This window comes from Barbus barbus (assembly GCF_936440315.1).
Source record: "Barbus barbus genome assembly, chromosome: 8".
NCBI lineage: Eukaryota > Metazoa > Chordata > Actinopteri > Cypriniformes > Cyprinidae > Barbus > Barbus barbus.
In genome coordinates this window covers 6160426-6187710 of record NC_136736.1, presented here as the reverse complement: position 1 = coordinate 6187710, position 27285 = coordinate 6160426, and the positions used below count along the sequence as shown (strand labels likewise).

The 27285-nt window shown below is 35.6% G+C and overlaps 2 protein-coding genes across 2 annotated transcripts in view; one reads left to right on the top strand and one right to left on the bottom strand.

The window, feature by feature from the left end:
* LOC306873766 (transmembrane protease serine 3-like) overlaps positions 1–10454 on the top strand; it is a gene marked incomplete at both ends in the record, with an annotated part of 11861 nt that extends 1407 nt beyond the window's left edge. Inside the window, 11 exons of the mRNA XM_079423248.1 lie at positions 35–157; positions 3056–3175; positions 3388–3511; positions 5078–5206; positions 6003–6049; positions 6295–6460; positions 8479–8648; positions 8758–8853; positions 9038–9165; positions 9272–9421; positions 10437–10454. Coding sequence (XP_079279374.1) covers positions 35–157; positions 3056–3175; positions 3388–3511; positions 5078–5206; positions 6003–6049; positions 6295–6460; positions 8479–8648; positions 8758–8853; positions 9038–9165; positions 9272–9421; positions 10437–10454 — 1271 coding nt within the window. The remainder of the gene's footprint in view (positions 1–34; positions 158–3055; positions 3176–3387; positions 3512–5077; positions 5207–6002; positions 6050–6294; positions 6461–8478; positions 8649–8757; positions 8854–9037; positions 9166–9271; positions 9422–10436) is intronic.
* On the bottom strand, positions 8896–27285 carry LOC306873379 (homeobox protein PKNOX1-like). The gene is made up of 13 exons (XM_079422633.1): positions 27209–27285; positions 20895–21007; positions 19943–20079; positions 19697–19868; positions 18008–18178; positions 17815–17929; positions 17624–17721; positions 17361–17486; positions 16244–16320; positions 16003–16166; positions 14195–14399; positions 10702–10745; positions 8896–9345 (listed from the first exon to the last, which is right to left on the bottom strand). Coding segments are annotated over exons 2-12 (1317 nt in total). The 5' UTR covers positions 20946–21007; positions 27209–27285; the 3' UTR covers positions 8896–9345; positions 10702–10744.

Sequence of the window (27285 nt, the reverse complement as noted above, 5' to 3'; positions counted from 1 at the left end):
ATTTTATTCAGCTGTCTCTCTCCCTCTCTCTCAGGAGAAAGACTGTCAGACTTGAAGTCTTTGTGTTGGCCATATGTGTCTCGCAGATTGCTGGCTCTGCTCATCATCTTGGGATTGCTAATAGTCTTGGTTCTGGTTCTAGGAATAGGTTTGGGAGGTGAGTCTGTGTTTTTTTTTTAATTTAGGAGCAAAATTGTCTCCCATAGGTTATTAAAATCTGACCAAACCTGCCTTTAGGGATGTCCAGAGACATCTTCAATTGAAAAAATGATGATATATTTATATAAATGTAGTTTATTCCTGTGATGGCAACGCTTATTTCCGGTATTCAGAAATCATTCTACAACCTCAATTCCAGAGAAGTCGGGACATTTTGTAAAATGCGATAAAATCAAGAAACTGTGATTTGTTCATTCCCTTTAACATTTATTTAATTGACAAAAGTACAAAGAAAAGACTTTTTCACTGATCAATGTACATGTATTTTGTAAATATGAAGAATTTTGATTTTGACGGATGCAACACATTCCAAAAAAGTTGGGGCAGAGACATGTTTAACACTGTGTCACATCAACAGTCCTTTTAATTACAATGTTTCATTGTTTAGGAATTGAGAATACTAATTGTTAAAGTTCTGCAAGTAAAATTGTTGTCCAATCTGGTTTGATACAAGACTTCAGATGCTCAGCAGTCTGTGATCATCGTTGTCTAATTCTCCTTTTCATGACTGGTCATACATTTTCAATAGGAGACAGATCTTCTGGCCAGTCTAGCGCACTTTGTCTACAAAAGTGATCTAATAACCATGGACTTCCCATGAATGGTATAGTATATATCTCTTTACAATCCCAATATATGCCTCCGTCTCAATAGTACCTTCGCACATATGCCAGTCACCCATGCTGTTTGCTCTGCTGCACCCCCATACCATGACAGACATTTGTTTTTGCTTCTGTCGTTGATGAAAGTCTGGATGGTCCCTTTAGTCTTTGGGACTGAGAACTCGAAATCCATTTTTCCCGGAAACAAGTTGAAATGTGGAAATCCATTTTTCCCGGAAACAAGTTGAAATCTGTCTTTTTTAACTATCTGAGATGCTCTGACTCAGAGAACCCGGCAGCATCTCTGCATATAATTGATGTATAGCTTTCTCCAAGAGTAACAGAGTTTCAAGTTGCATTTCTTGATGCAGCAGCAGACTGTGGTAAATGTTAGTGGTTTCCTGAAGTACTCCTGAGCCCATGTGGCTATATTTAACACCGCAGCATGATGGTTTCTTATGCAATGCCATCTGAGGGCTCAAAGGTCAAGCACGTTCAACTGTGGTTTCCTGCCTTGCCCTACATGTACTATGATTTCTCTGGATTCCCTGTATCTTTTCATAATATTATGTATGGTACTTGGTGAAAGACCTAAATTATTTGCAATTTTGCATTGCAAAATGTGATTTTTGATTTGTTTGACAATTCTTCCCTGAAATTTGGCACAAAGTGATAAGCCATTATCCAGCTTTGCTTGCAAAGACTGAGATGCTCCTTTTTATACCAAAACATGATACCTTGTCCCATTATCACCTGCATACTGTGAACTGTTTCAAAACGGTTTAACGTGGATATTCTATAACCTTTTCACTTTTATTTTGTCTCTGTCCCAACTTTTTTGGAATGTGTTGCAGCTGTCAAAAACAAAATTTGTTCATATTTACAAAATACATTTACGTTGGTCAGTGAAGACTTTGGACAACTTTTCTTTGTACTTTTGGCAATTAAATAAAAGTTAAAGAGAATTAACAAATCCGAGATTCTTGATTTTATTACATTTTACAAAATGTCCAACTTCTCTGGAATTGGGGTTGTAATATGCTGATTTGCTGCACAAGAAAAAAATATTTTTATTATCAATACTGACAACAGCTGTGGTGCTTAATAGTTTTGTGGAAACTGTGGTAAAATTGGAAAATTCTGGGTAAGTACTAAATTAATACTTTTATTCAGCAAGAATGCGTTAAATCAATCGAAAGTAACATTAAAGACATTCATAATGTTATAGTAGATTTCTATTTCAAATAGATGCTGTTCTTTTGAACTTTCTATTTATCAAAGAATCCTGAAGAAAAAATTTAATTTTACAATAATAATATAAAACAATAAAAAAAAATTCTTGAGCAGCAAATCATCATATTATAATAATTTTTGACATTTAAGACCGGAGTAATGATGAAAATTCAGCTTTGCCATCACAGAAATAAATTACATTTTAAAATGAAAAAAGTTATTTTAAGTTGTAATAATATTTCACAATATTACATTTTACAAAAAAAACCAAAAAACTTTGATTCCAAATCCATAGAAATATATTAACCTGTGTTTGGGCAGATTTGCCTAAACCTGACAAACTAAATAATGTCTAAATGGAAATAAAAAAATAAAAGTGTTAGGCTCAGGTATAGGCTTATGGGAAAAATATATATTATTAGCTTAGTAATAGACGAGAGAAGTCAAAAGCAATTCCCCACCACGGCAAGAAAATATGTGTGTGTGAAGGTAAGTGTCACGGTGCACACAGCAGGGACGAACTAGGAACACTGAGACAAGGCTGTAACTCAAAATAATAGTCTTTAATGACGACATCAAGGCAGGGCAAGACAAGGCTAGGCTGACACAGCCAGGAACACCGGTGAGTAATGAGTTGACCAGACGAATTCAAACTGAACAGACAGGACTATAAATACACAGGATAATCATAGATAATGAGATGAACACAGCTGGACAACAATGAACTAATAATCACACTAGACGAGGACAGGAAACAAAACAAATATGGACACAAGAGGCGGGAGCACAAGACACACGACAGAGGACTGACAGTAAGTGAGTATCCTCCTTATTAAATGAAACTCATCCTAAGCAGTGGGAACTGTAAATGTTTAATGAGCTCCAACCTGCTCTATGATGACAGCTCACTGCTAACAGATGGTTGTGTAAACTTCCTTTAGACAGGAGTGAGTGTGTGTGTGTGTTTGTCACCATCATTCATTGGATCCCTTTTTCTCCAGTGGGTCTGAAGAGTTGCTCAGGAAAGTTCCGCTGTTTGTCGTCGGTTCAGTGTATCAGCAGAAATGCTGTGTGTGATGGAGTCGAGGACTGTGGAGATGGAGAAGACGAGCTCAACTGTGGTGGGTTTATCCCATTCTTCTCTTCTTGACCTTAAAATCAACATATAATCAGAATCGACTCTATTTATTGTTTCAGTACGTTTCTGTTGACCTACACTAAATAATGCCAAAGAAAAAATGATTTACAATCAACTTTGACACCAATTTTGTCCCCACAAGCAAATCTTTCACAATTCTCAAACCTGACCCTAAACTCTCTGCCTCTCTCTCAGTGCGTGTGAGTGGCAGGCGCTCTGTGCTGCAGGTGTTCAGTAGGGGCTCATGGAGGACTGTGTGCTCTGAAGGCTGGCACTCTCACCTGGGCTCTGTAGCCTGCAGACAACTGGGATACAACAGGTACAAAGAATTGCAATGTACTATCAGACAATTATATTCCTCTGCTATATCTGGTCATAAGAAAAATGTGGCACCCCAGAGATTCAAAAGTAGAAGGAAAAAAAAGAAAAGAATACATGTACATCAACACTGACAGTGAACAGCTCTTCACCAGACCATATGGCTTGAAATATCGCATGCATTAAATTAATTTTCTACTTTTGGAACTCTAGTTTGCTGACTTTTTCAGACTTTTGTGATTGAGCACCCTCATTGAGCTTTTTGCCTGCTGGATGTGTGCAATTTTTGTCTTTTTTCCGTCTGGTACATCTGATGTAATGATAAAGCTGCTTGTTTTCAAACTTTACTCCTCAATAAATTAAAATAGTGCCAACAGATTAAAATGAAATAAATTTTAAATAAATAAATTTTGTAAAAATTTTTTTTTTTAATTCTAGTTTCAAAAGCCGAATGTTCTTCAGGGTTCCTACTCTTTTTGACCAATGAATTAATGGCCTTTCCAGCTGTTTGTGAATTACTAGATAAAGATGAAGGAAAATTACCTTTTAAAAATATTTTTACTCAATTTATACCCAATAAAATATTTCAGCACTTGGAAAATAACTAGAATTTTTTTTAATCTAAAAAACATTTGCATGGCATTTTTGGTGTACAAATTAGCACAAATTTGGTGTAATTTTCATAGGGTTCTGCTATTTACAGTATCAGCCGTCAGTGTCCTGCTCAGTGGGACAGGTGTGAAAAATCCAGAGTATAATCTCAGTCATTTCAGATCCTTGGTCTGTAATTATTCTCTTCATCTCCACTGACTAACATCAGAGCCGATATTATCATCTCCCATGCCTGCTATTTAAGGAAAATTGATTTCCCAGAGCAAAGCAGGGATTTCTCATTTTTAAATGCAGAAATATGGTGATACTTTTCTTGTGTGTGTGTGTGTGTGTGCTTGTGTGAGTGTGTTTTCTTGCACTGTGTGGGTGTCTGCGAATTATACGGAGCCTCTGTTCCCGGTGGCCTCATTACCAGCATAGTTAATCCAATTAAAATCAGTCTGCCATTAAATGAAAGAAAGAAAAATCATCACTGCAAACGCTGTTTCACCTCAACTAGGTCAAGATGTTACATTTAACATCTGCATTCTTCTGCCTGTCTTTTAATTTCAGAGGTCTGTTCTTCATGTTTGGCATCTTGGCACTTGAATTTAGTAGTTGTTTTGATCAAAAATAATGACTGATTACAGTCCCTCAGGCCACGTCTCCTTAATAAGAGAACCAATCAGCACGTCTAAAGTCAATTGTTTTCATCTTTTCACAAGTAACAACTTCTGAATGAAAATAAATAAGGGTGTAATCGAGAGGCACAGAGAAAAAGCACTTATGTTGGGCATCTAGTTTTGTGTATTTTACCATTTAATAACTATAAAATGATATCAATGTGAAAGAACTCAGTGCTCTTGCTTTAATGTAATTGTTTTGATTTTACAGCCAAGTCACACTCCATTCAAACCTTTTTCCGATTCTCATTTGACTATTGATTGCTCTTTTGTTGTCCTCTGTCTGATTGTAGCTACGTGAGCTCTACTGATGTTCCCATCTCCTCCACTGAAGCAGTCTTTCAGAATAATCTAGTGGCTCTTAATATCAACCAAACAGGCCTTCAAGACAACTTCAAGATCCAAAACTCTTCACACCTCAGGTAAACCTTCTTTAGAAGTGATGTAAAGCTAAATTTCTCTAAACCTGTTCCAATTAAGAAACAAACTCTTCTACATCTTGAATAGCCTGCGGGTGATCAAATGTATTATTTTTGATGAACTATTCCTTTAAGTGCTTTGAATCAGAATCATCCAGCCAGTGTCAGAATCATTACTAAGGTCACAAACGACTCCCTTACTGAACCGAGTCAGTTTCTTTTCATGTCCAATTCAAAATGTTTTAATCAACATGTAAGTTTTAAAAAGTAATCAACTAATATTGACAGCAGTTGTGCCTTAGCTTAAAAATGAGCATTACAATCACTCTTTTTCTCAGATCTAAATCAAATTGACTCATGCCTGAGGAAGTGTTATTCAGGCCAAAGACTGTCAAATAAGATCAGTCCAGTGACTGACACATTGCATGGCAGATTGTTCAATGCTGACTCAAAACAATCTGAAGTGCTTCTGTAGATTGATGTTCAGAAGTGTCTTTAGTTCCTGATAATGCAGTCAGAATTGTCTCTGAGTCCCAAAGCTGTGAGATCTCATACCTTCAGATGTATGAATGCCTGAACTGCCTTTTTTGACAGCTGAAAAAAGGTTTTGAGCAGATTCTGTCTTAAAGAAAGCCATCTTGACTCCTCACTGAAATGAAATGGGACAGAGTTGATTTGCATTTTTAATACAAAGGGAAATGTAAGCATAGAAATGAAACCAAAACAGTTAACCGTGTGCGTAGTTCAGATAGAGAGAAAGATACTGATGGCATTAAAAGTGCATTTTCTATTATTCCAGAAAAACTCAATGCACTTCTGGTGTAGTGACTGCTGTCAAGTGTATAGGTGAGTGTTTGATGATATATATATATATATATATATATATATATAAATAAATTTTTTTTTTTTTTTTCTCTCTCTTCTCCAAGGCTGTTTTTTTTTTTTTTTTTATCAAAAATGTAGTGAAAACAAATGAATGCTATTGCAATTTTATTATAACTATTTTCCTGTGATGCAAAACTAAAGTTTGGTGATTTTGCATGGTGTCAGTGAGTTTTCCACTCAGATCCAGTTTGTGTGTTGCGGTGTAGAGTGTGGCTCCAGGCCAGCCGTCCGCAGTCGTATTGTGGGAGGAAACGTGTCGAGGTCTGGGCTGGTCCCGTGGCAGGTCAGCCTGCATTACCAGAACCAGTATATGTGTGGAGGATCAGTCATCAGTGAGCGCTGGATTCTCACTGCTGCGCACTGTGTGTATGGGTGAGTATCATGTCATCCTTGCTGCAAAAAACAGGTCCGAGCTGGTTTTGTGCTGGTCCAGACTGGTTTATGGTGATCTGGTGTTGGTACAGACTGGTTTATAAAGCTCTGGTTCTGGTCCAGACTGTTTTATGATAGCTAGATGCTAGTCCAGACTGGTTTATAATGGCCTAGTACTGGTCCAGACTATTTTATGATAGCTAGATGCTAGTCCAGACTGGTTTATAATGGCCTAGTACTGGCCCAGACTGTTTTATGATAGCTAGATGCTAGTCCAGACTGTTTTATAATGGCCTAGTACTGGTCCAGACTGTTTTATGCTAGTCAGATGCTAGTCCAGACTGGTTTATAATGGTCTGGTACTATTCTGTGCTATGCTAGTTGGACTATACTAGTTTGTGCTGGTCCAGGGCTGTGTTTCCCAAAAGCATCATAAGCCTAAGTTGATTGTCGCTCCATTGGTTTCAATGGGTCTATGGTGTACTTAAAAGAACACTCCACTTTTTTTGGAAGTAGGCTCATTTTACAACTCCCCTAGAGTTAAACAGTTGAGTTTTACCGTTTTTGAATCCATTCATCTGATCTCCGGGTCTGGCGGTAACACTTTTAGCTTATTTTAGCATAGATCATTGAATTGGATTAGACCATTAGCATTTGGTCATCAAAAATGACCAAAGAGTTTCGATAATTTTCCTATTTAAAAGTTCTGCAGTTACATCGTGTATTAAGACCGACGGAAAATAAAAAGTTTTTCTAGGCATATATGGTTAGGAACTATATTCTGGCGTAATAATCAAGGGACTTTGCTGCCGTACCATGGGTGCAGCAGGCGCAATGATATGACGCAGCACCTGAAAGTAGTCCCCAGCTATATCATAACTAGTTACCTAGCTGGGGACTACTTTCAGGCTCTGCGTCATATCATTGCTCCTGCTGCACCCATGCATGCACCCATGGGAAGTCGTGGCCTAATAGTTAGAGAGTCGGACTCATAATCCAAAGGTTGCGGGTTCGAGTCTTGGGCCGGCAGGGATTGTAGGTGGGGGAGTGAATGTCCAGCGCTCTCTCCACCCTCAATACCACGACTGAGGTGAGACCCTTGAGCAAGACACCGAACCCCCAACTGCTCCCTGGGCACCGCAGCATAAATGGCTGCCCACTGCTCCGGGTGTGTGTTCACTTGGATGGGTTAAATGCAGAGCACAAATTCCGAGTATGGGTCACCATACTTGGCCGTATGTCACATCACTTTCACTTTAAATAGGAAAATTATTGAAACTCTTTGGTCATTTTTGATGACCAAATGCTAATGGTCTAATCTGATTCAATGATCTATGCTAAGCTAAAAGTGCTACCGCCAGACCCGGAGATCAGATGAATGGATTCAAAAACGGTAAAACTCAACTGTTTAACTCTAGGGGAGTTGAGCCTATTTTCAAAAAAAGTGGAGTGTTCCTACTTAAGCTTAGGATGCTTTTGGGAAACACAGCCCAGATTGTTTTATGCCATTTGGATGCTACTTCAGACTGGTTTTTACTGGTTCTGCGCTGGTTCAGACTGGTTTATAATGGTCTGGTACTGGTCCAGACAGTTTTATTCTAATTGGATGGCAGTCCAGACTGGTTTAAGCTGGTTCTGTGCTGGTCCAGATTGTTTTATGCTAGTTGGATGCTGGTACAGACTGGTTTATATTGGTTCTGTGCTAGGACTGATGGTGATCAAGGCTGGTTTATAATGATTTTGTGTCTGCTCAGTCAGGTTTATTCTGGTTTGGTGCTGGTCCAGATTGGTTTACATTGATTTTGTAATGGTTTAGACTCATGCTATTTCTTTAGTGGTCCAGAATCATTTATCCTGATCTGGTACCAGTCCAAACTGGTTTGTACTGGTTCTGTGCTGGTCCAGACTAGTTTATGTTGATCTAATATTTATCCAGCTGAGTTTATACCAGCTCTGGGCTCATCCAGATTAGTTTATGATGGTCCAGTACTTAAATTTGTGATTCTTTTTGTTCAAAGCTTTGCTCAGCCAGTGTTATGGGCCGTGTATGCTGGGATAATAGATCAGTCATTGAGTGGAACTGGAGCTCTCTCTGTGGAGAAAATCATCTACCATGCCAACTACAGGCCAGAAGGACTCAGCTACAACATAGCTCTAATAAAGCTTAAACTACCTCTGTCTTTCAATGGTAAGAATTTGCTTCTCGTCACGGGCTGAAATATTTGTATAAACAGACTTTTAAATAGGAATATAATCACGGTTTTACTACAATACATCTCCTTTTTCTGCCTTACCAGACCATGTAGTACCCATCTGTTTGCCCAGTTATGGTGAGAGCTTTGAGGATGGACAGATGTGTTTGATCTCAGGCTGGGGAGCCACAGTCAATGGTGGTGAGTGTTAGCACACGTTTTAACTTAATAGAGAAAAAATTGAATGGCTGGTATTTATTGTGTAAATGCTTGTAAAGTTTCACAGCTTTTGAAGACACGTTGAACTATATTGCTTTCGAGTGTATTTTTAAAGTAAAAAAAAAAAAAAATGTATTCTTCCGAATGCACGTGTGTGTTTGCGCAGGAGAGGCCAGTGGGTCCCTACATATCGCTCAGGTCCCGTTACTGTCCAGCAGAGACTGCCGCAGACTGGGTCTGACCTCCTGGAACATCTGTGCGGGATTCTCAGAGGGAGGTGCTGGAACATGTCAGGTACTGCATCTGAGTAACATCACTATAAACTACAATAGCTGTTATTAAAGCAAGCACTCTTAAATGTATCTGCACCTTAGTTGAACCCCTAGTCTTCTGTCTGTAGGGAGACAGTGGAGGGCCGCTGGCCTGTCAGGGGTCCGGGTGGACATTGGCGGGGGCAGCCAGCTGGGCTGAGAGCTGTGGACAAGCAAACCAACCAGGAATTTACACCAGCATAAGTAAAGCTCTCACATGGATTCAGCAACAAATGGAGGTATATATATATATAAATGAATGAATAAAAATACACTTGGTGGGAAAATCAGTTCTGTTAAGCTGTCATTCCCAAAATCTCAAAGTATTTATTAACATTTTTGACATTATTAATAATGAAAAAGTCAGAATGACTTAACTTTTCTTCTTTGTTAAATCTAATTTGTTTACTTTTATATAGTTTTGTTTTGTAAAGCAAGGGTTTTAACACCAGTGACACATTCTCATTAAAGATGAATTTCCACAATGCTGTCAATAGCATCTCAAAACAAACATCGATTAGATAATATATTTAATACAATATAGGCCTACCATTAATTCATTTCAATAGAAATCTTTCACACAAACATAAAACAATGCAGCACAAATGAAGTGTCTAAATCAGCTGAATTACTTAAAGGTAAATTAAAGGTAGTAACTTTTTCAATCTGGTGGGACACGCACCATGTGAACATTTGAACTTCCTTTGAACTTTGACCTTGGATGTACTTCCAATTTTTTATATTTTTTAAAATGCAAGTATCAACAAAATCCAATTATTTAGATTCTTATTATTATTAATGTCCTTTTTTTCAAGCTTCAAGATCCCACACAAATGTTTAAAACTGTATATGTATATATATATATATATATATATATATATATATATATATATATATATATACATATATATATATATATATAAAATTACTTAAATTAAAATAATTAAATAAAAAATTTACTTAAAAATATGTTACAAAAATATGTTAAAAATAAATTATAGAAGTGTTATTCCAGATAGAAGAGACGAGATATTTCAAGCACAACATTTTGTTTCTGGCAAATCCAAACCATATTTTAATAATGACCAGACCAACCAGTCATAGTTAACTAGTAAGTAAAGCAGCTTTGGCGGGTGATATTCAGTTCCAGGATGACAAGTGAATTTGATTCTCATTGGCTAGTTAACACTCTGATTTATATTTCATTAACTGTGTTTGTGCTGATGAATAACTGACACACTCCCTGCTCTTCAGAGTCTCTTTGACCTTTGAAAAGGTTTTTGGGACACTGGAGTCATCTAGCGGCGATTGTTGTAAAACACTATCTTCGAGACTGTTTTGCAGTTCATTGAACTGCAGATCCAACACAGAATTTGATACTAGCACAAGCTTTACATTTGGTTTTAATTTCATCAAGACATTCAATATGAAATTTTCACAATCTTGTATTTACTCGCATTACCGGTAATATAACATTCAGCATTCAAAATGTAACCAACTGATAATGGTTTTTAAATACCTGCTTGTGTGCTTCAGCTGCTAATAATGTGTGGCGATTTCCTTCTGAAAATACAAATAATAGTTTGTTTTTTTTTAAATCAGAAAGAAGAGGATCAGCGGCGCTGAGCGTCTCACAGTGGATGAGCTTCTGTTTCAATACAGAACATCCAACATGATTTATGAAGGAGAATATATATATATATATATATATATATATATATATATATATATATATATATATATATATATATATATAATATATATAATATGATTAATTAATTTCGGATACAAAATCCGAATCCAATATAGATCAAATATAGAAAAAAATTAAGAGGATATTTACCATAATGTGTTCAAAATGTTTTATTTTTCTTGGGTATTTAGATTGTAGAAATGTTTTTTATTGATATTTAATATAGAGAGTATTTGAACTTTTTTCATTATTTTGAAGCAATTAAAACTCAATTAAAAAATTTAAGGGACATAAATGCAAAATTAAGCTTTGTCTAATGTGGCGAGAGCAAATTGAAAAACAGGGTATACAAATATATTTGAGATTATATATTGTACTATATGATATTTCTTAAGAAAATTGTTGAAATGAAATGAAATGTACACTAAATTATAGACTGACCCATATATTTAAATAATTCCTATTTATTCTATTGACCAAAATTAAAATCAGTAAAAATACTTTTTTTTTTTTTTTTTTAAGTAGTAATTTACAGTTTATTTGTAAACTGTATCTATTTATTGTACATTATTTATTCGTGCTCAATTAATTATCCAAGCATGTCAATATATTTTTGTATGTAAGGCCAAATGTATACATGCTTAACATGTGATGCATTTATTATCTTCATGAAATGAATGTTAATAAGATATTTAGCATATTAAAATGATCTTCTTAAGTCTCTGTTTTGCTCCTCTGAATCTCTGTATTCTTGCCTTCACTTCCTTTGTGTTTGGTATTTAATATACAACAAGTGTTCCAGAAATGAATAAATGCTAAACCAAACAATCCAGAGAAAACAGACCAAAAATAATGGCTATTTTTTCCACTTTCCATGAACTACTTTGCAATATTCTCTCGGCCCTGACATGAATGCAGCTCATGACCTCTGATGTCTTACTACAGGATGCACAAATACAGTCACACACAACAAAAGTGTCCTTTAGGTACAGTGCTCTTTATTACAAAATCAAGAGTCTGAAAGGCAAATCTGTGTTTGTGTGTGAGAGAGAGAAGCGATTATAGAAGCAAAGAGAAAAATGCCCAAAGTGCAGCGTTTAAACCTCCCCATGCTAAGCTAACGGAGTTTCTCCTTTCGGGTTCGTCATCTGACCAATGGCATCACAAGACTACTGCTGCAAATGAAAAGCCGCTCGGTACAGACAGCCTACAGCACATACTGAACACATTAAACAACCAGAAAACAGGGTATATGAGCTCAATCAAGAGACAGCTGTAGATGGAAGAATTTCAGCTCGCAAAACCGGACAAAATATATATTATATGGGCTTATTTGTTATTGAAATATACCATCAAGAGTTTACTAACAGCTTGACTGTACCAATCTCAATGGGTTTACACTGATAGATTTGTATTTCTATTGTGAGCATATGTTATGTTTCAAAAAATAATATTGTATGGTTCTTTACAATAATAAATGAAAACACATGCAATCAATTGTTAATTTGTTTTGTCCACTGTTTTTAAAAACATGTTTATCTGCAAAAACTCTATGAACTGTCCATAATAACGCAAAATAAAAAAAGAATCATATACATAAATACAAAGTCTTGTTGATGTCCTTCTCTGTTTCACTTTGAGTTTTTGCAATATAATCATTAAAAAGCACATTTTCTTCTCATACAACAATTACAGGCATTGAATTTCATAAACATTATCACAACCTTGCAAACATATCATTATTGGACACGGTATCCATGCCGATTGCACAGGACGTGTCATCAGATATGTATGGAAGCTTATATTATCCACCATGGAATTAAAAAAAGGAAATTGTGACTTTTTAACCTTATAATACCTTCCAACTTTTCTCTCACAATTAGTTTATATCTTACAATACAACAGACTTTTTTTCTCACAATTCTGAATTGTGAGATATAAACTAATTGAAGAATTGCAAGATATAATGTCAGAGTTCCTAGAAAAAAATCAGAATTGCAATTAAATGTTTTTAGTTGAGATATAAACTCAAAATTGCAAGAACAAATCAGAATTGAGAGATATAAACTCGTGAACGTGAGATATAATTGTGACAAGCTCACAATTCTGACAAAAAAAAAATCTGAATTGAGATATAAACTCAGATCTGAGAGACAATAACTCAGAATTGCTAGGTATAAACACAGAATTGCGAGAAAAGATCAGAATTGCAAGAAAAAAAAACTGAATTGTGAGATATAAACCCAGAATTGAAGAATAAACTTACAAATGGAAGATATAAATGGCCAATTCTGAGAAAAAAATAATCTGAATTGCGAGATATAAACTCAGAATTGTGAGAAAAAACTGAATTGCAAGATATAAATGGCCAATTCTGACGAAAAAAACTCAGAATTGTGAGAAAAAAAATCTGAATTACAAGATATGAACTCAGATTTGTGACATATAAACTGAAAAAAAATCATCAGAATCCGAATTGTAGAAATTGTAAGATAAAAAGTCGCGATTACCTTTTAAATTTTTTTTTTATTTTGTGGCTTAAATAAGCTTCCATAAATATGAGAGCGTCTCACATTGTGGCATTAGAAATGTAAAAACGTAAGGCTTCAGAGTCTATGCCTTCAACGGATAGTCATTCTCTGTACTTTGTACTAAGTAGTTACCACAATCCCCTCCAAAACAGGGTGAGCATGTTAAAAGTGTTTTTTTTTTGTCTTTTTCATTCATAAATACTCCTTACAAAACATAGCAAACCAGAGCAAAACAAACAAATGGAGACAACAAACTAATTGGCACCGATCACTTGTGACAGTGTGCTATAAAAATAGTTCCTTCTTTTTCCTGGTGCCTGATTAAAGCAAACACAGGCATGCAAGAGACGAAATCTCATCATCGTAGCATCTCAGACCACGAAGAGAAGTACAACCAAAATCATCCAGCATCAACAATTTTTTAAATTTCCTTCCTTTTAGCTCTTTTAATATGTGCTTTGAACACTTTCTTTAAGTTTACAGTATCATACAAAAAGTGCACTCGGCTAACTGCGTCGGAAATAATGCGTGCGCTCCGCTGTGAGAGAGACTTGTGCTTGTGTCTTCATTTTGACCTGTGTGTGTGGGTTGTTTCGGTGTGTGTGTGGCTTTAAGCCCTTTCTCTGTACTTCAAACATGCTGTTTGACAGCTCGAGGATGTTCTGTGACCTTCAACACGTCAGCTGAGGTGTTTGTGTGAATGTCTCTTTCTTTTTAGTGCTCTGATGCGCCTTAAATGTCTCTCTCTATACTAACTGTGTGTGTGTGTGTGTGTCGTTCAGTCCTACTACAGTGAGTCGCTGGTCTCCAGGCCCAGCCTGGTCATGTTGGAGTGGGAAGGATCATTGTCCTCATCCTCTTCATCCTCTTCGTCATCATCATCATCCTCCTCGCTGTGACCTCCCATCATGACCTGCTGCATGGCCAGCGTAGCTCCGTCTGATGAGAGCGTCTGGAGGCCGTCTTCTCCCACACCAACTGTTACCATAGTACCTGAGCATGACAAACAAAACGCTTCTAATCTTGACAAAACTGATAAATACTGGCAATTAAATTATTGCACTTAATCATTATTTTTGCAAAAACGATTACAGTCTCATGAGTTATTAATAGTGCTGTCAAACGATTAATCGCATCCAAAATAAAAGTTTTTGTTTATTTAATATGTGTGTACTGTGTATATTTGTCATGTATATATATAAATACACACACATGCATGTATATATATAAGAAAAATAAGTTGTTTATATATATTTTATATGAATGTATTTAATAAGTAAAATTAATATACATACACATACAGTATATATTTTGTAAATATACATGTATATGTGTAATTTATATATATATACATAATAAATATACACAGTACACACATATACTATGTACTAAATCAAAACTTTTATTTTGGATGCGATTAATCGTGATTAATCGTTTGACAGCACTAGTTATTAATCATCGATTATTAATCAGTTTTAACAAACAAAAACAACATTAATTCAGCCTGTCAGAACACTTTCTTAGCTTGATAATGTGTTATATTTCGTTAGATTCAGTCTCTACAGATCTGGATGTTGTCAATTAAATTAACTTATTAGCAGCATTACAATTAAAAAATATATATATTTTTAATTCAATTAAACAACAACAAAAAAAGATTATTAACTGAAGATAATTACTAAATTTATGAATTATTAATCCACACACACTGTATCATTAAATATTTATGTATATTATATTCAATTAAAACATTTTTAATTAAAGCAGCATTACAAATTCAATTCTTTTTCAGTTTAATTAAGAAATAAAATCTAAATAAAATGATTATTAAATTCAAAGATTAAAAATATAATTATTCTTCCATCAATTTCATAATATATTTACAGTATGTATTCAATTAAAAATTAATTCTCAGTTAAATTAACCAGATGACAGAATAAGCATTACAATTATTTTTAGTTAAACAAGAAATTATATTAAATTAAGACGTAAAATGATTATTACATTAAAATAGTTACAAAAATCATGAATTATTCATCCATAAATACCATTACATTTTTTTCCTGCATATTTCTATATAGTGGTCACACCACATGACTTTTGGCAGACAAATTGTTTAAGTGAAGCAGTTTTGTTAAAATATTACTTGTTATTTTGGTTATTATTATTAATTATTAAGAATTTCGGTTGTTTAACAAGTCTTTTTTCTTCATTATGATGTTAGAACAATTGACATGGCATGTTTTATTTTATACCCTCCAACAAGATCAAAATTAATTTGACTTAAATTAAAAATATACTAATCATAAAAGAGGTGTATTCAAGTCATTCTATGTCTGAATTGCTTTTTAATGTATTTTTGAATAATTGAATAGAAAAGTGACCCATGTAACCAGTCAGGTTCGCTTTGGTAAGCATTAGAGTATCAGAGCAACCATACAACAATGTGCTATAAACCACACAGCAATGCCCTGGCAGCCATCCTATCAACAGTAGGAGTTTTGCACGCCCCGTTTACATCTTAAAATGTACCACTGCACCTCAAACTAAACTCATATTCTGTGCTGCTTAATCTATGATGTCTCATGGGCCGTACCGTCTTCCATGGTGACCTGTTGCTGGGACACAGAGGAGATGAGGGAGTTGGGCCAGAAGCGTTGTAGGGGGCGCGTTTGGGGTGTCTTCTTTTTGCTCTTGGGTGTGTCCGAGGAGCTTGCGTCCAGCATGGGCTGAAGGATCCGTCGGCGTGCGTTAATAAACCTGACGACATTGAGTCAGTCAGAGGCGATCCAGACGACTGACCTGCATACTGTATGTATCAACGTCTGATAACTCACCAGTTGTTAACCTGCAGCAGGGTGAGGTTGGTCTGCAGGGCGATCTGTTTCTTCTCATCTTCTGTAGGGTAAGGGTGCTGGGGGCGACATAAATAATTCTCTCTATTGGTTAGTGTCTCTATCTTTGAACTCAGTATATGTCAACTTTGTCTTTCTCTGCTTCATTAGAACAATGTGTCTCTGTGGGCCGCCCGTCTAAACAGACGCCGGACAGAAAACCTCCCCGCCGGGCTCTTCAGCGATCAGCACTCTCTCCAGTCACATGAGCAGCTGGTATTTATGAGAGTGTAAATGTACATCAGCACCTACCAGCTCACTTAATTCATCTATACTTTTCTATTTTCATTTCTTAATTCATCTATACATCAATTCAAGCTGTCAGAACGTTTTTCTCAGAGAAGGTCTGATTAGAAGTTTTAGTTATATTTCTTTATTCTTCAAAGAATCCTGAAAGAAATTTCCACGACGGTTTTCAACAATAATGAAATGTTTCTTAAGGATATCAGAATGATTTCTGAAGGATCATGTGACGCTGAAGACTGAAGTAAAGATGCTGAAAATTCAGCTGTCATCACAGGAATAAATGAACTTTTACAATATATTCAAATAGAAAACAGGTGTTTTAATTTGTAATGACATTTCTCAATTTTACAGTTTTTACTGTATTTTCTATTAAATAAATACCACTTTATAAGAGCCTTCTTTCAAAAACATTAAAAAATATTAGCAACGTAAATAGTAATATACATCCATTATACCTTCTTAGGAACATTTTATTACTTACTATTATAATTATTAAAAACTAAATATAATAATTATTATTTTGGTTATTACTGATAATAGCAGACCAATCATATTATAACTTTATCACAAAATATTCCTATTATACATTACTTTTACTACCCCAATCCAGGCGATTTTGATACTTTTGAGATATTGGCTGTACTGTATTTTTCACTGAAGTGAACATGAAATGCTGTTTGAAACCATTGTTTTTTTTTTAAACGTTAAAATGATAAAGCTGGGGTTAAAAGAATAAGAGGGCTCTGAGGTGTGAATAGTGAAAATCACTCTTTCTGTGAACACTATAAAACAGTGAAGGACAGAAAAAACTTACACCGATGTGCTGGAAGAGCCACGAACGCATGACATTGGTGGCATGTTTGGGCAAGATGCCTCTCTTGGCCTTAGACGAACTGTCCTCCTGACTGAAAAAGTTTAGATCCTTCAACTGCAGCTGAAGCTGTGGGAAATACAGACGCGGCTGTGAGGAGTGTGTGTGCTACTGCCATTTGTATTGTAATAGATTATGAAGATGAATCAGCACATCAAAGAAACTCTTGCTGCATGAAATGAGCGTGTTTGTTGACGGCGTCTCACCTGTGAGTTCTGGATGCGTATTGTTCCAGGTGACAGAGTCTGTGTGACCAACTGCCCCTGTGGAGTAACAACTGTAACAGGCTGATACACTGTACCACCTGGGTTAAAACAAACACACTCACACGGTCAATATACGGCAAAATGAGAGAACGAGGAAGAATCAGAAAGCAGGAGTAAAACATTCAACAAACCTGTTACCATCTGTGTGGGGTTTACAGCTGTGACAGTAACATTGCCTTGTTGTAAAGCCGACGCTGGCACTACAATACCTTGGGGACTCATGGCTCCAGAGAACGAGCTCAGCGGCTGTAAGGAGAACATGTGCAGGGCGGTTATTTCCTGAGCGGAGATGGAGACAGATTTCTACAGTGTTTTTGAGTGTACCTGTGTCTGTGTTGGGGAGTAGGGGCTTCCAGGCTCTCCACTGAGCAGCGTCTCGCTGTTCATCTTGGTCTTGAGGCAGGCGATGTAGCGGCTGCAGAAATCTTTACACAGGTCATTTACCTTCTCCAGCTCCAGCAGGTGAATCCGTAACACCTGGATGGCTTTCACCATCTGAGGTCGATGAGAAAGCACAGTACAGTCATCAGAAGATAAACCGAACTTAATGAACTGTTAGAGGTCTGCATGAGCATTAAAATGAACCCTGAATCCAGCCCACTGTATGACACCCTAAAACCAAACCTGAAATTGCTCACGCTGGTTTCACTTCCTCACCAATCATGTAGACTGAGATGGATTCTCAAATGCGTGTGTTAAAATACTAATATTTATTATTATAATGTTTCAGATCCTCATGTTGAGTAGCTGATTAGGCAGCAACCTAACGCTGCTTCACTATTCTATATACAATAAGGGTAAACATTAAACATTACAATACTATAATGTAAAGCATAAAAATAGAAATATTACATTGCTAAAGATTACATTAAAGTGTTATGGTAACACTTTACAATAAGGTTCATTAGTTAACATAAGTTAACAACATTAGTAACATGAACTAAGAATGAACAATTATTAATCTTAGCTAATGTTAATTTCAGCATTTATACATTAATGCATGATTAAAATCACAAGTTGTGTTTGTTCAGCATTAGTTAATGCACTGTGAACTATCATGAACAATGAACAACTGTATTTTCATTAACATTAACAAAGATGACTAAATAGTGCAATAAATGCATTGTTCATTGTTTGTTCATGTTATTTAATACATTAACTAATGTTAACAAATGACACCTTATTTTAAAGTGTTACCAGTGTTATTAAATTATTGGTGTTTTTAAAGATGAACAAAGTGAGCGTTAGATGATGGCAAAGTTAATCAAAATTCAAAAATTAGCATGCACAATTAAATATCCATATCAACTGATGCCGATTAAATCTTTAATATTGACATTGCTGAATGTACACTGCTGATCAAAAGTTTGGGGTCAGAATATTATTTTTTATTTTTTTAAAGGTGACAGTAAAGACTTTTATGTCTGGTACATTTATAAAAGATTCCTTTTTAAAATATATTGTGTTTAATTAAATGTGATAAATTATTACTTATTAGGTTATTACATTAATATAAATTATTTACAAAGAACAAAGTTTTTTTTACACTACTATACAAAATTTTGGGGTCAGTAAAATTATTTAATTTCTGAAATAAATGAATATTTTCAGAAAGGATACATTAAATTAACTTTGACTTTTATTGTTAAAAGTATTTCTGTTTTTAAATAGATGCTGTAATTCTATTCATCAAAGAATTCTGAAAAAATGTCTCATGCATACAAAAATAGTAAGCAGCGACAGTTTTGAATATTGATAATAATAATACATGTTTCTTGAGCAGCAAATCAGCATATTAGAATGATTTCTGAAGGATCATGTGACGCTGAAGACTGGAGTAATGATGCTGGAAATTCAGCTTTGACATCAATATACATTTCAATACATATTCAAATAGAAAAAAAGTATTTGATCAAAAATGCAGCCTAGGTCAGCATTCTTTCATAAAAATTCATTTAAATTTTTCTTTAACAGTAGTGCAAACACCAAAAACTTTAAACGGGCGATGCTTACCAGACTGTCCAAATCGGGGTCCTCACTGAAGAAAGCCTTGCCTTCTTTCTCTTGGTTTCGCACAAAGTTCTCGATATCCACATCGAAGCTGGCCGAGGTCACGCACTCCGAGCTCTGAGTGGATTGCTCACATTTCTCAAAGAGCAGCGCCAGCAGGGGGAACAAGGGGTGTCTGACAGTCAACAAACACATCATTTACACATCAAACCACAAGCGCACACTCAACTATGCTTTTTCAGAAGTTACCTGTAAATGGCCGTCTTGTAGACCTCCATAGGAGTTTGTGGCTCAGACGGTGCTGAGCTGCTCTCCTCTTCCTCTCTCTCCTCCTCTTCCTCCAACCTCTCCTCCACTTGTCCCGCCGTCTGCTCTCCCACTTGCATCTGCACGGGACAGAGGGGCAGAGAATGAAGATGTATGAGGTATGTGGAAGTTAGCAGTGTCAGCTGGCATGCCTGCGGGCGGTAACGTCCGTGTGTGGGCCGCTCTGAGAAGCACAGCCTCTCTGTCACAGACCCTAAGGGCTGACATGGGGTTTCAAAGCATATAGCAAAACCTCATTTCTTACAAAGGGGCTTCTCTCTCAGTCCTCAGACTACTCTATCTTTTTCTGTCAGATTTAGAAAGCTTTAACAGATTTAACAGTGGTTTTTCACATTAGTTTCAGACTATTTAGCGGAAAAACTGTGTAAATACAGAAATACCAGCACATTGAGTGACTCAACAACATGCAAGATATCTTGTGTAATAATCTATTTGGACATCAAAATATACAGAATATATACAGTAAGCTAAGTACCCACAGTTCTTTTGGTTTCTTTTCTCAATCATACAGTTTTTTTCTTTGTACTTCATAGTTGGGACAGGCCCACATGATTGAGTGCATGTGACGGAGCGCAACAATAGTGTTGATTGAAAAGGGGCAAATGTTAAAAATATTTCACAACTGCTGGAAAATCTCGGGTTAGTCTCGAGTCTCTCTATCTCTCCATCCGATGCCGCAGAGATCAAACTTCCCAGAATTCACAAGACATCAATCTCAGTTTGTGAGATGTCATACTTGCATGTTTATAAAGCATTTATTGAATTTTTATTGCAATATAAAGATGATTATCGCTTTATTTAAAAGGGCAATTAAACACACTCACGCAAAACAGTACTCCATTGGCTGTACGAAGAGATCTTTAGCAACACAAACCTGCTCAGCCTCTTGGTAATCCTCCATGGACACCGATGGGGATGTCATCATAGTTACTGTTGCTGTGGACAACGCTTGGGCATTCTATAAAGCTGATCTTCAGCTCCACTAAACTGACACAGTCACAAAAAAGACAAAGATTTATGTGAAAAACTGCAAAACAGCTGCAACTCTTTACCAGAAAAATGAATATATAAATACATAACCTATATATATATATATTTTATTTAGTCATTTAGAAAGACGCTTTTATCCAAAGCGACTTACAAATGAGGACATAAGAAGCAATCAAAACCAACAAAAGAGCAACAACATGCAAGTGCTATTACAAGTCTTGGATAGCCTAACGCAGTACAGATAATTATTATTATTTTTTAAATAAAAAGACATATAGATAAAAAATTCAATTAGAATAGAGAGTGCTAGAGTTAGAGGGTCAAGTAAAGATGGAACAGATGAGTTTTTAGCCGTTTCCTGAAGATGGGTAAGGATTCGGCTGCTCGGATTGAGTTGGGCAGGTCATTCCACCAGATGGGAACAGTTAATGAAAAAGTCCGTGAAACTGTTTTTGTGCATCTTTGGGATGGCACAATAATGCGTCGTTCACTTGCAGAATGTAAGCTTCTAGAGGGTATATAGGTCTGAATTAATGAATTTAGGTAAAGGGGTGCAGAGCCAGTGGTGGTTCTGTAGGCAAACATTAATGCCTTGAATTTAATGCGAGCAGCTATTGGTAGCCAGTGCTACTGTATGTACAATATATGTTTTCACTTTGTCATTATGAGGTACGGAGTGTAGTATACAAGTGTAGTATCAGGCTGCAAAAAAGTGAAGGGGGTCTGAATACTGAATACTTTGAACTTGGATCAAAAAAGTTCATCAAAGTTGTCCTAAGACAAGAATGCATTTTGGTTTTAGCTTTTTACGACAAGGTTTTGATCCACTTCAAATGTTGACTACTAATATATATATATTTCACTTAGGGGTGTACTCACTTTTGTGGCCAGCGGTTTATACATTAATGGCTGTGTGCTGAGTTATTTTGAGGGGACAGCAAATTTACACTGTTATACAAGCTGTACACTCACTACTTCACACTGTAGCAAAGTGCCATTTCTTCAGTGTTGTCACATGAAAAGATATAATAAAATATTTTCAAAACTGTGAGGGGTGTACTCACTTCTGTGAGATACTGTGTATATATATATATATATATATGTGTATGTATACAGTCGTGGTTTTATTAGCATTGACTTGCACTTCGCAACGACACAACCTTGTTTCTGCAAAGATGTTCAGCATGTTTTCTGCAAAAATGTCTGACGTATTTATGTGTTACGTGGCGTGAGAACGTGAAAAAGCTAGGCTAAATCCGATCTGACCGGTCAGACTGAAAAGGATTTCCAGAAATGCGATTTGAATAGGATTCCAATCCACATACAAATGTAGCTCGAAACGGATTTGCACAAATCGGATTTCATGTATTTCGTTGCCGTTCAGATTATTTAAATATGATCGAATTTCAATCGGATTTGCACAAAAATCAGATTTGGGCTGACAGTCTGAATGAGGCAAAACTCTCCTCCTCACCGTGCATTAGGACGATAGCATTTTATGTTGATTGGAAATTCCTAATTATTGGCCTGATGGTGGAAATGGGAATTTTCACTGCTCTAGCTCTTTTCTTAAAGCCACTTCACTAATTTGTGAAGCTCAATTATCTTTTGCTGCACATCAGAAATATATTCTTTGGTTTTTCTCATTGTGATGGATGATTAAGAGAATTTGGGCTTTGTTTTCCCTCCTATTTATATTTCTGTGAAACAGGAAGCCATGGCTGGATAATTTCATGTTCATAATCACGCTGGTGAGCTCAAAATTGTGAATATGAATGAGAATATACTTCAGAGATATTTTACTCATAAGAATTTCTAGGGGTACCAATAATTGTGTCCGACATGTATTTGAGAAAAACATGTATTTAATAATGAGATTTTCTCCCATTTTCAATTGTGTTGCGATTTTTTTAAATAAAAGATCAAAAGGATTAATAATGCAGGTTTATTTTCAAAGCCTTCTTTGATCATATTTACCAAGGGTGCCAATAATTCTGACCACGACTGTGCGTATATATATATATATATATAACACACACACAGGGTTCCCACTCTAAGCCATATTGTCAAATTCCCTGACTTTCACTAACTAAAAAGCTTAATTTCCATGACCTATAATGAACGGAAAAACAGGTCGCTGTTGTGCTGAGCACTTTTTTTTTGCTTTTACCCGTTAAATGCACTTCGATATTTTTTATACTTTTTATACTGCATAAGGAAGTGACGTCTTTGTTCCTCGGACGTTTCCGGTTAGTGTTCGAGCTAGTGATGGGCGATACCACTTATTTTATTTTCGATCCGATACCGATATTTTTAAGCCCAGTATCGTCGATATCGATACCGATACCTTGACTAAACTGATCTTTTAAATTATTAAAAAAATATAATCAGTAATTATACTCACTTAATATTAGATGTTTTTTTTTTTAACATTTCATAGGCTTTTTTTGTTTTTTGTTTACACTCAGAAATAAAATAAATTGTATTTCAGCCCTTTACTGGGGCAGTAACCTCAAAGGTGCACCTACCCTAAAAGGGAGCATATTAGTACCATACAAGTATGCACAATATGCCAAATTCTTGTTTTTTCCATTTGATTCTTTGTATTAATTTACGTTAACTCTTCAAGTATGATGCAGCATTGTGTTTTCGTTATTGCTGACATATGCGCCTAACGTTTTGGTTCTTGTTTCGTGAAAAAGGCCAAGCTTTTATTTCCGTTTTATTGCAAGCGTTATGTGGACAATAATTAAATGAGTTCACATAAGTCATCTAGCTATCTTGTCAGCAGATAAATGCAGTGAGTAACACATTATAGAAATGTATACTGTAAACTTGAATGTTGTATAGTGTAACAGTTAACTGCAGTAGTTTACAAAAGGTAACGGTAAACATTTGAATCACTTATTAAGCTTGTCTAATGTTAATTCCAACATGTACTGATGTATTAAACAATAATAGTAGTATTTGTAAATATTGTGCATTAAATAAAATAATAGTTTTTCTACTTTTGTCTTTAGGAAAGCCATCATCTGTAATGTAAGACAACTAAGACGGTGAGTGCTACAGGGAGACAGGACAGTGCCAAACCACATGTGACCATATGAACACCCCGATGTGTCTTTTGTTTATATGCAGTACTGGTCAAATGTCTGGACACATTACTATTTTTTATGTTTTTGAAAGAAGTCTCTTATAATGCTCATCAAGCCTCTATTTATTTGATCAAAAATACAGACAAAATCAGTAATATTGTGAAATATTACAATTTAAAATAATGGTTTTCTGTTTTAATATTCTTTATATGTATTTCTGTGATGCAAAGCTGGATTTTGATCAGCCATTACTCCAGTCTTAAGTGTCACATGATCCTTCAGAGATCATTCTAATGTGCTGATTTGATATTTGGTTATTGTTGGAAACAATTGTGCTGCTTAATATTTTTCTGGAACCTGTGATACTTTATACAGGATTGATTGATTGAATCCTGGCAGGGATTTTCAAAATATAGAAATATTTCCTAACAGTACGTCTTTACGATCACTTTAAAAAAAAAAAAAATGTAACATCCTTGCTGAATAAATGTATTCATATTTTTTAAAAAAAATAAATAAATACTGACCCCAAACTTTTGAACAGTAGTGCATGTCTTTACAAAACATTTCTATTATAAATAAATGCTGTTCTTTTATTCAAAGAATACTAAACTGATCTTAAGTTTATAAAGAAATATTAAGCAGTACAAATGTTTCCAACACTGATAATAAATCAGCATATTAGAATGATTTCTGAAGGATCATGTGAGTAATGATGCTGAAAATTCAGCTTTGATCACAGAAATAAATTATATTTTAAAGCATATTACAATAGAAAACCATTATTTTAAATTGTAATATTTTAAAATATTACTGTTTTTGTCTATATTTGTGATCAATTAAATGCAGGCTTGATGAGCATTGGAGACTTATTTCAGAAAACATAAAAAAATAGTAATAGTGCCCACACTTTTTACCTGTATGCGTGTTTACAGTAAATGTGCATAAACATGCATACCCACATATATACTGTATGTAGTGTGTGTGCATTTATTAATCTGCATGTAGACTATACTTTTATCTAAAAAAAAACTAGTAAAGGTTTATGCAAAACACGGTAGCCGGCATTAAATTGCATTCATCTTGTTTATGATCTCATGATGGCTCAGATAGAGCATTCAAATGCTTTCTAGCACATGACTAAACTAAGCACACAGTATAAAACGAATGAAACCAGTAATAATGGCATGAAGTGATTAGCTTACTAGCATTCATTTAGCGTTGTAATAAACATGCATGTTCTGTAAAGCTGCAGTGAAACGATATGTATTGTGAAAAGCGCTGTACAAATAAATATGAATATTTGCATAGCCATACAGACTGACCCAGCAATGCAAGTGAAATGTCCACCAAAAATCTCCCTGGACATTTTAGCACAAACCATGATAAGATCGTAAGTAGCACTGTTTGTCTTGCTTCAGTTTAACTGAACATAAGACTGATGTCATCCATAGTACAAACAAATGATCCCAACTTTTCCCAAGTTGGGTTTGCTGCAGCCCACAAGATCCAGGGGACGTGGTTGGATCCACATCTAGGGGGTGGAGGTTGGTAGGTTCAGGTATATGTAAAGTGGGAGGAGTTGGATCTGGATACAACCACGCCCCCTGGATCTTGTGGGCTGCTCAACTTTTCTGCTAAGGAGTTAATTGCAAGCATCCAGACTGTTATTGTTTACATCCTTGAAATTGTCTATATGTGTGTATATGTATATGCATGTGTATAAAATAAAGACCTTATCCATGATATTTTAATTTTTTTAGATGCACCTGTATGTGTATATATTTCTGCTCATTTCATAACTTCATAACTCTTCAGTCTTTACTCTTACCTTAAAATATTTAACTTACTCTTGTTATTATTATTTATGAATTTTTTACAGTACACCAAGACAAATTCCTTGTACATGTATACTCACAGTACTTGGCAATACAGGTGATTCTGATTATTTATAGTCATTGTATAAGGGCCATATAGTGACATGCTAATATAGCTCAGGCCAATTAATGAATATTTAAAACTACTGGTCAAAAGTAATTTTTGTTTTTGGACGTTATAACAGCATATAACCGGTGCATACTTATGCAAATAACTAGCAGCCTTACCTAACTGAATAATTAACATTTTGTTTTCAGTTTTTATTAAATTGTTATAGTAAAATAACTGTTTAATTCTACATTTAATATATAAAAACATCAGCATTATACATGAATCAGCTTGCTCTATAAACACCTGTATCGATTAAAAATGCAAATCAGTTTTTATTGTATTTTCCTCTGCACGCGCTGCCGTGAATCAAAACATTGTACTTTACATATAAGTGAGAAAACGTCTTGTTTGATTTGATGCATTACATTCATTTGCTTCAAAATGAACTGGATCAACATCTGCAGTGCGAACAGACGAATGCATATTCGTGATATAAATAGTAACATGTATATATATCTGCACTGCAACACGACTTCAATGAGTGATTCGCTTTGAATGGGCTTAGAAAAACTGCATTTAAACACATAATCGAGTTGAATCACTATTTTCTCGTACAGTATCTTGGTCATGGTCTGTTTGTTTCTTCAGCCTCAGATGACTGTATCTCATCCTCTCTATTACTGTAGGCGCCATGTTTGCACGGAGTCTCTGTTCAGACCCATCGCTTATATATCTTCATATCTAATTAGTGTTTTATTCGAAACGCTAGACACCCATGAGAACCGCTGGCGTAATTAATATACAATTATAATGCATAGCCTACATTATAATGCCAAAAACACCTTCACTTTTCGCTCACTTATTAAAACATCGTCTCTGTCTCTTTAAATATAATAAAAAGCCTGCCCATAATCGCCTATCAATCAATCTAAGGGACATCGGGCTATCCCTCCCCACCAGCGCCGCCGCCATTCGCACTTCTACAAAAGATCATAAAAAAGAGCTGGGCCTTGACTGTGAGTCGAGCCAGAAAATCTCCCCAAACATCCGATTTCAGACCAAAACCATCCAGACCGCGCGCCTCCCACGGAAGCGCCGAGTGCATTTTCACTGCGCGGCCCTGATCGCTTGATTGATAGGGAGTCGGAAAAGAAGATTTTGAGTGACAGCTTACCTTAGTGCCAATCTTCGTCACAATGACAAGCGGCTGCAGCAATCGGGACCCGCTGCTCTTCCATGTCGTCACAGCGT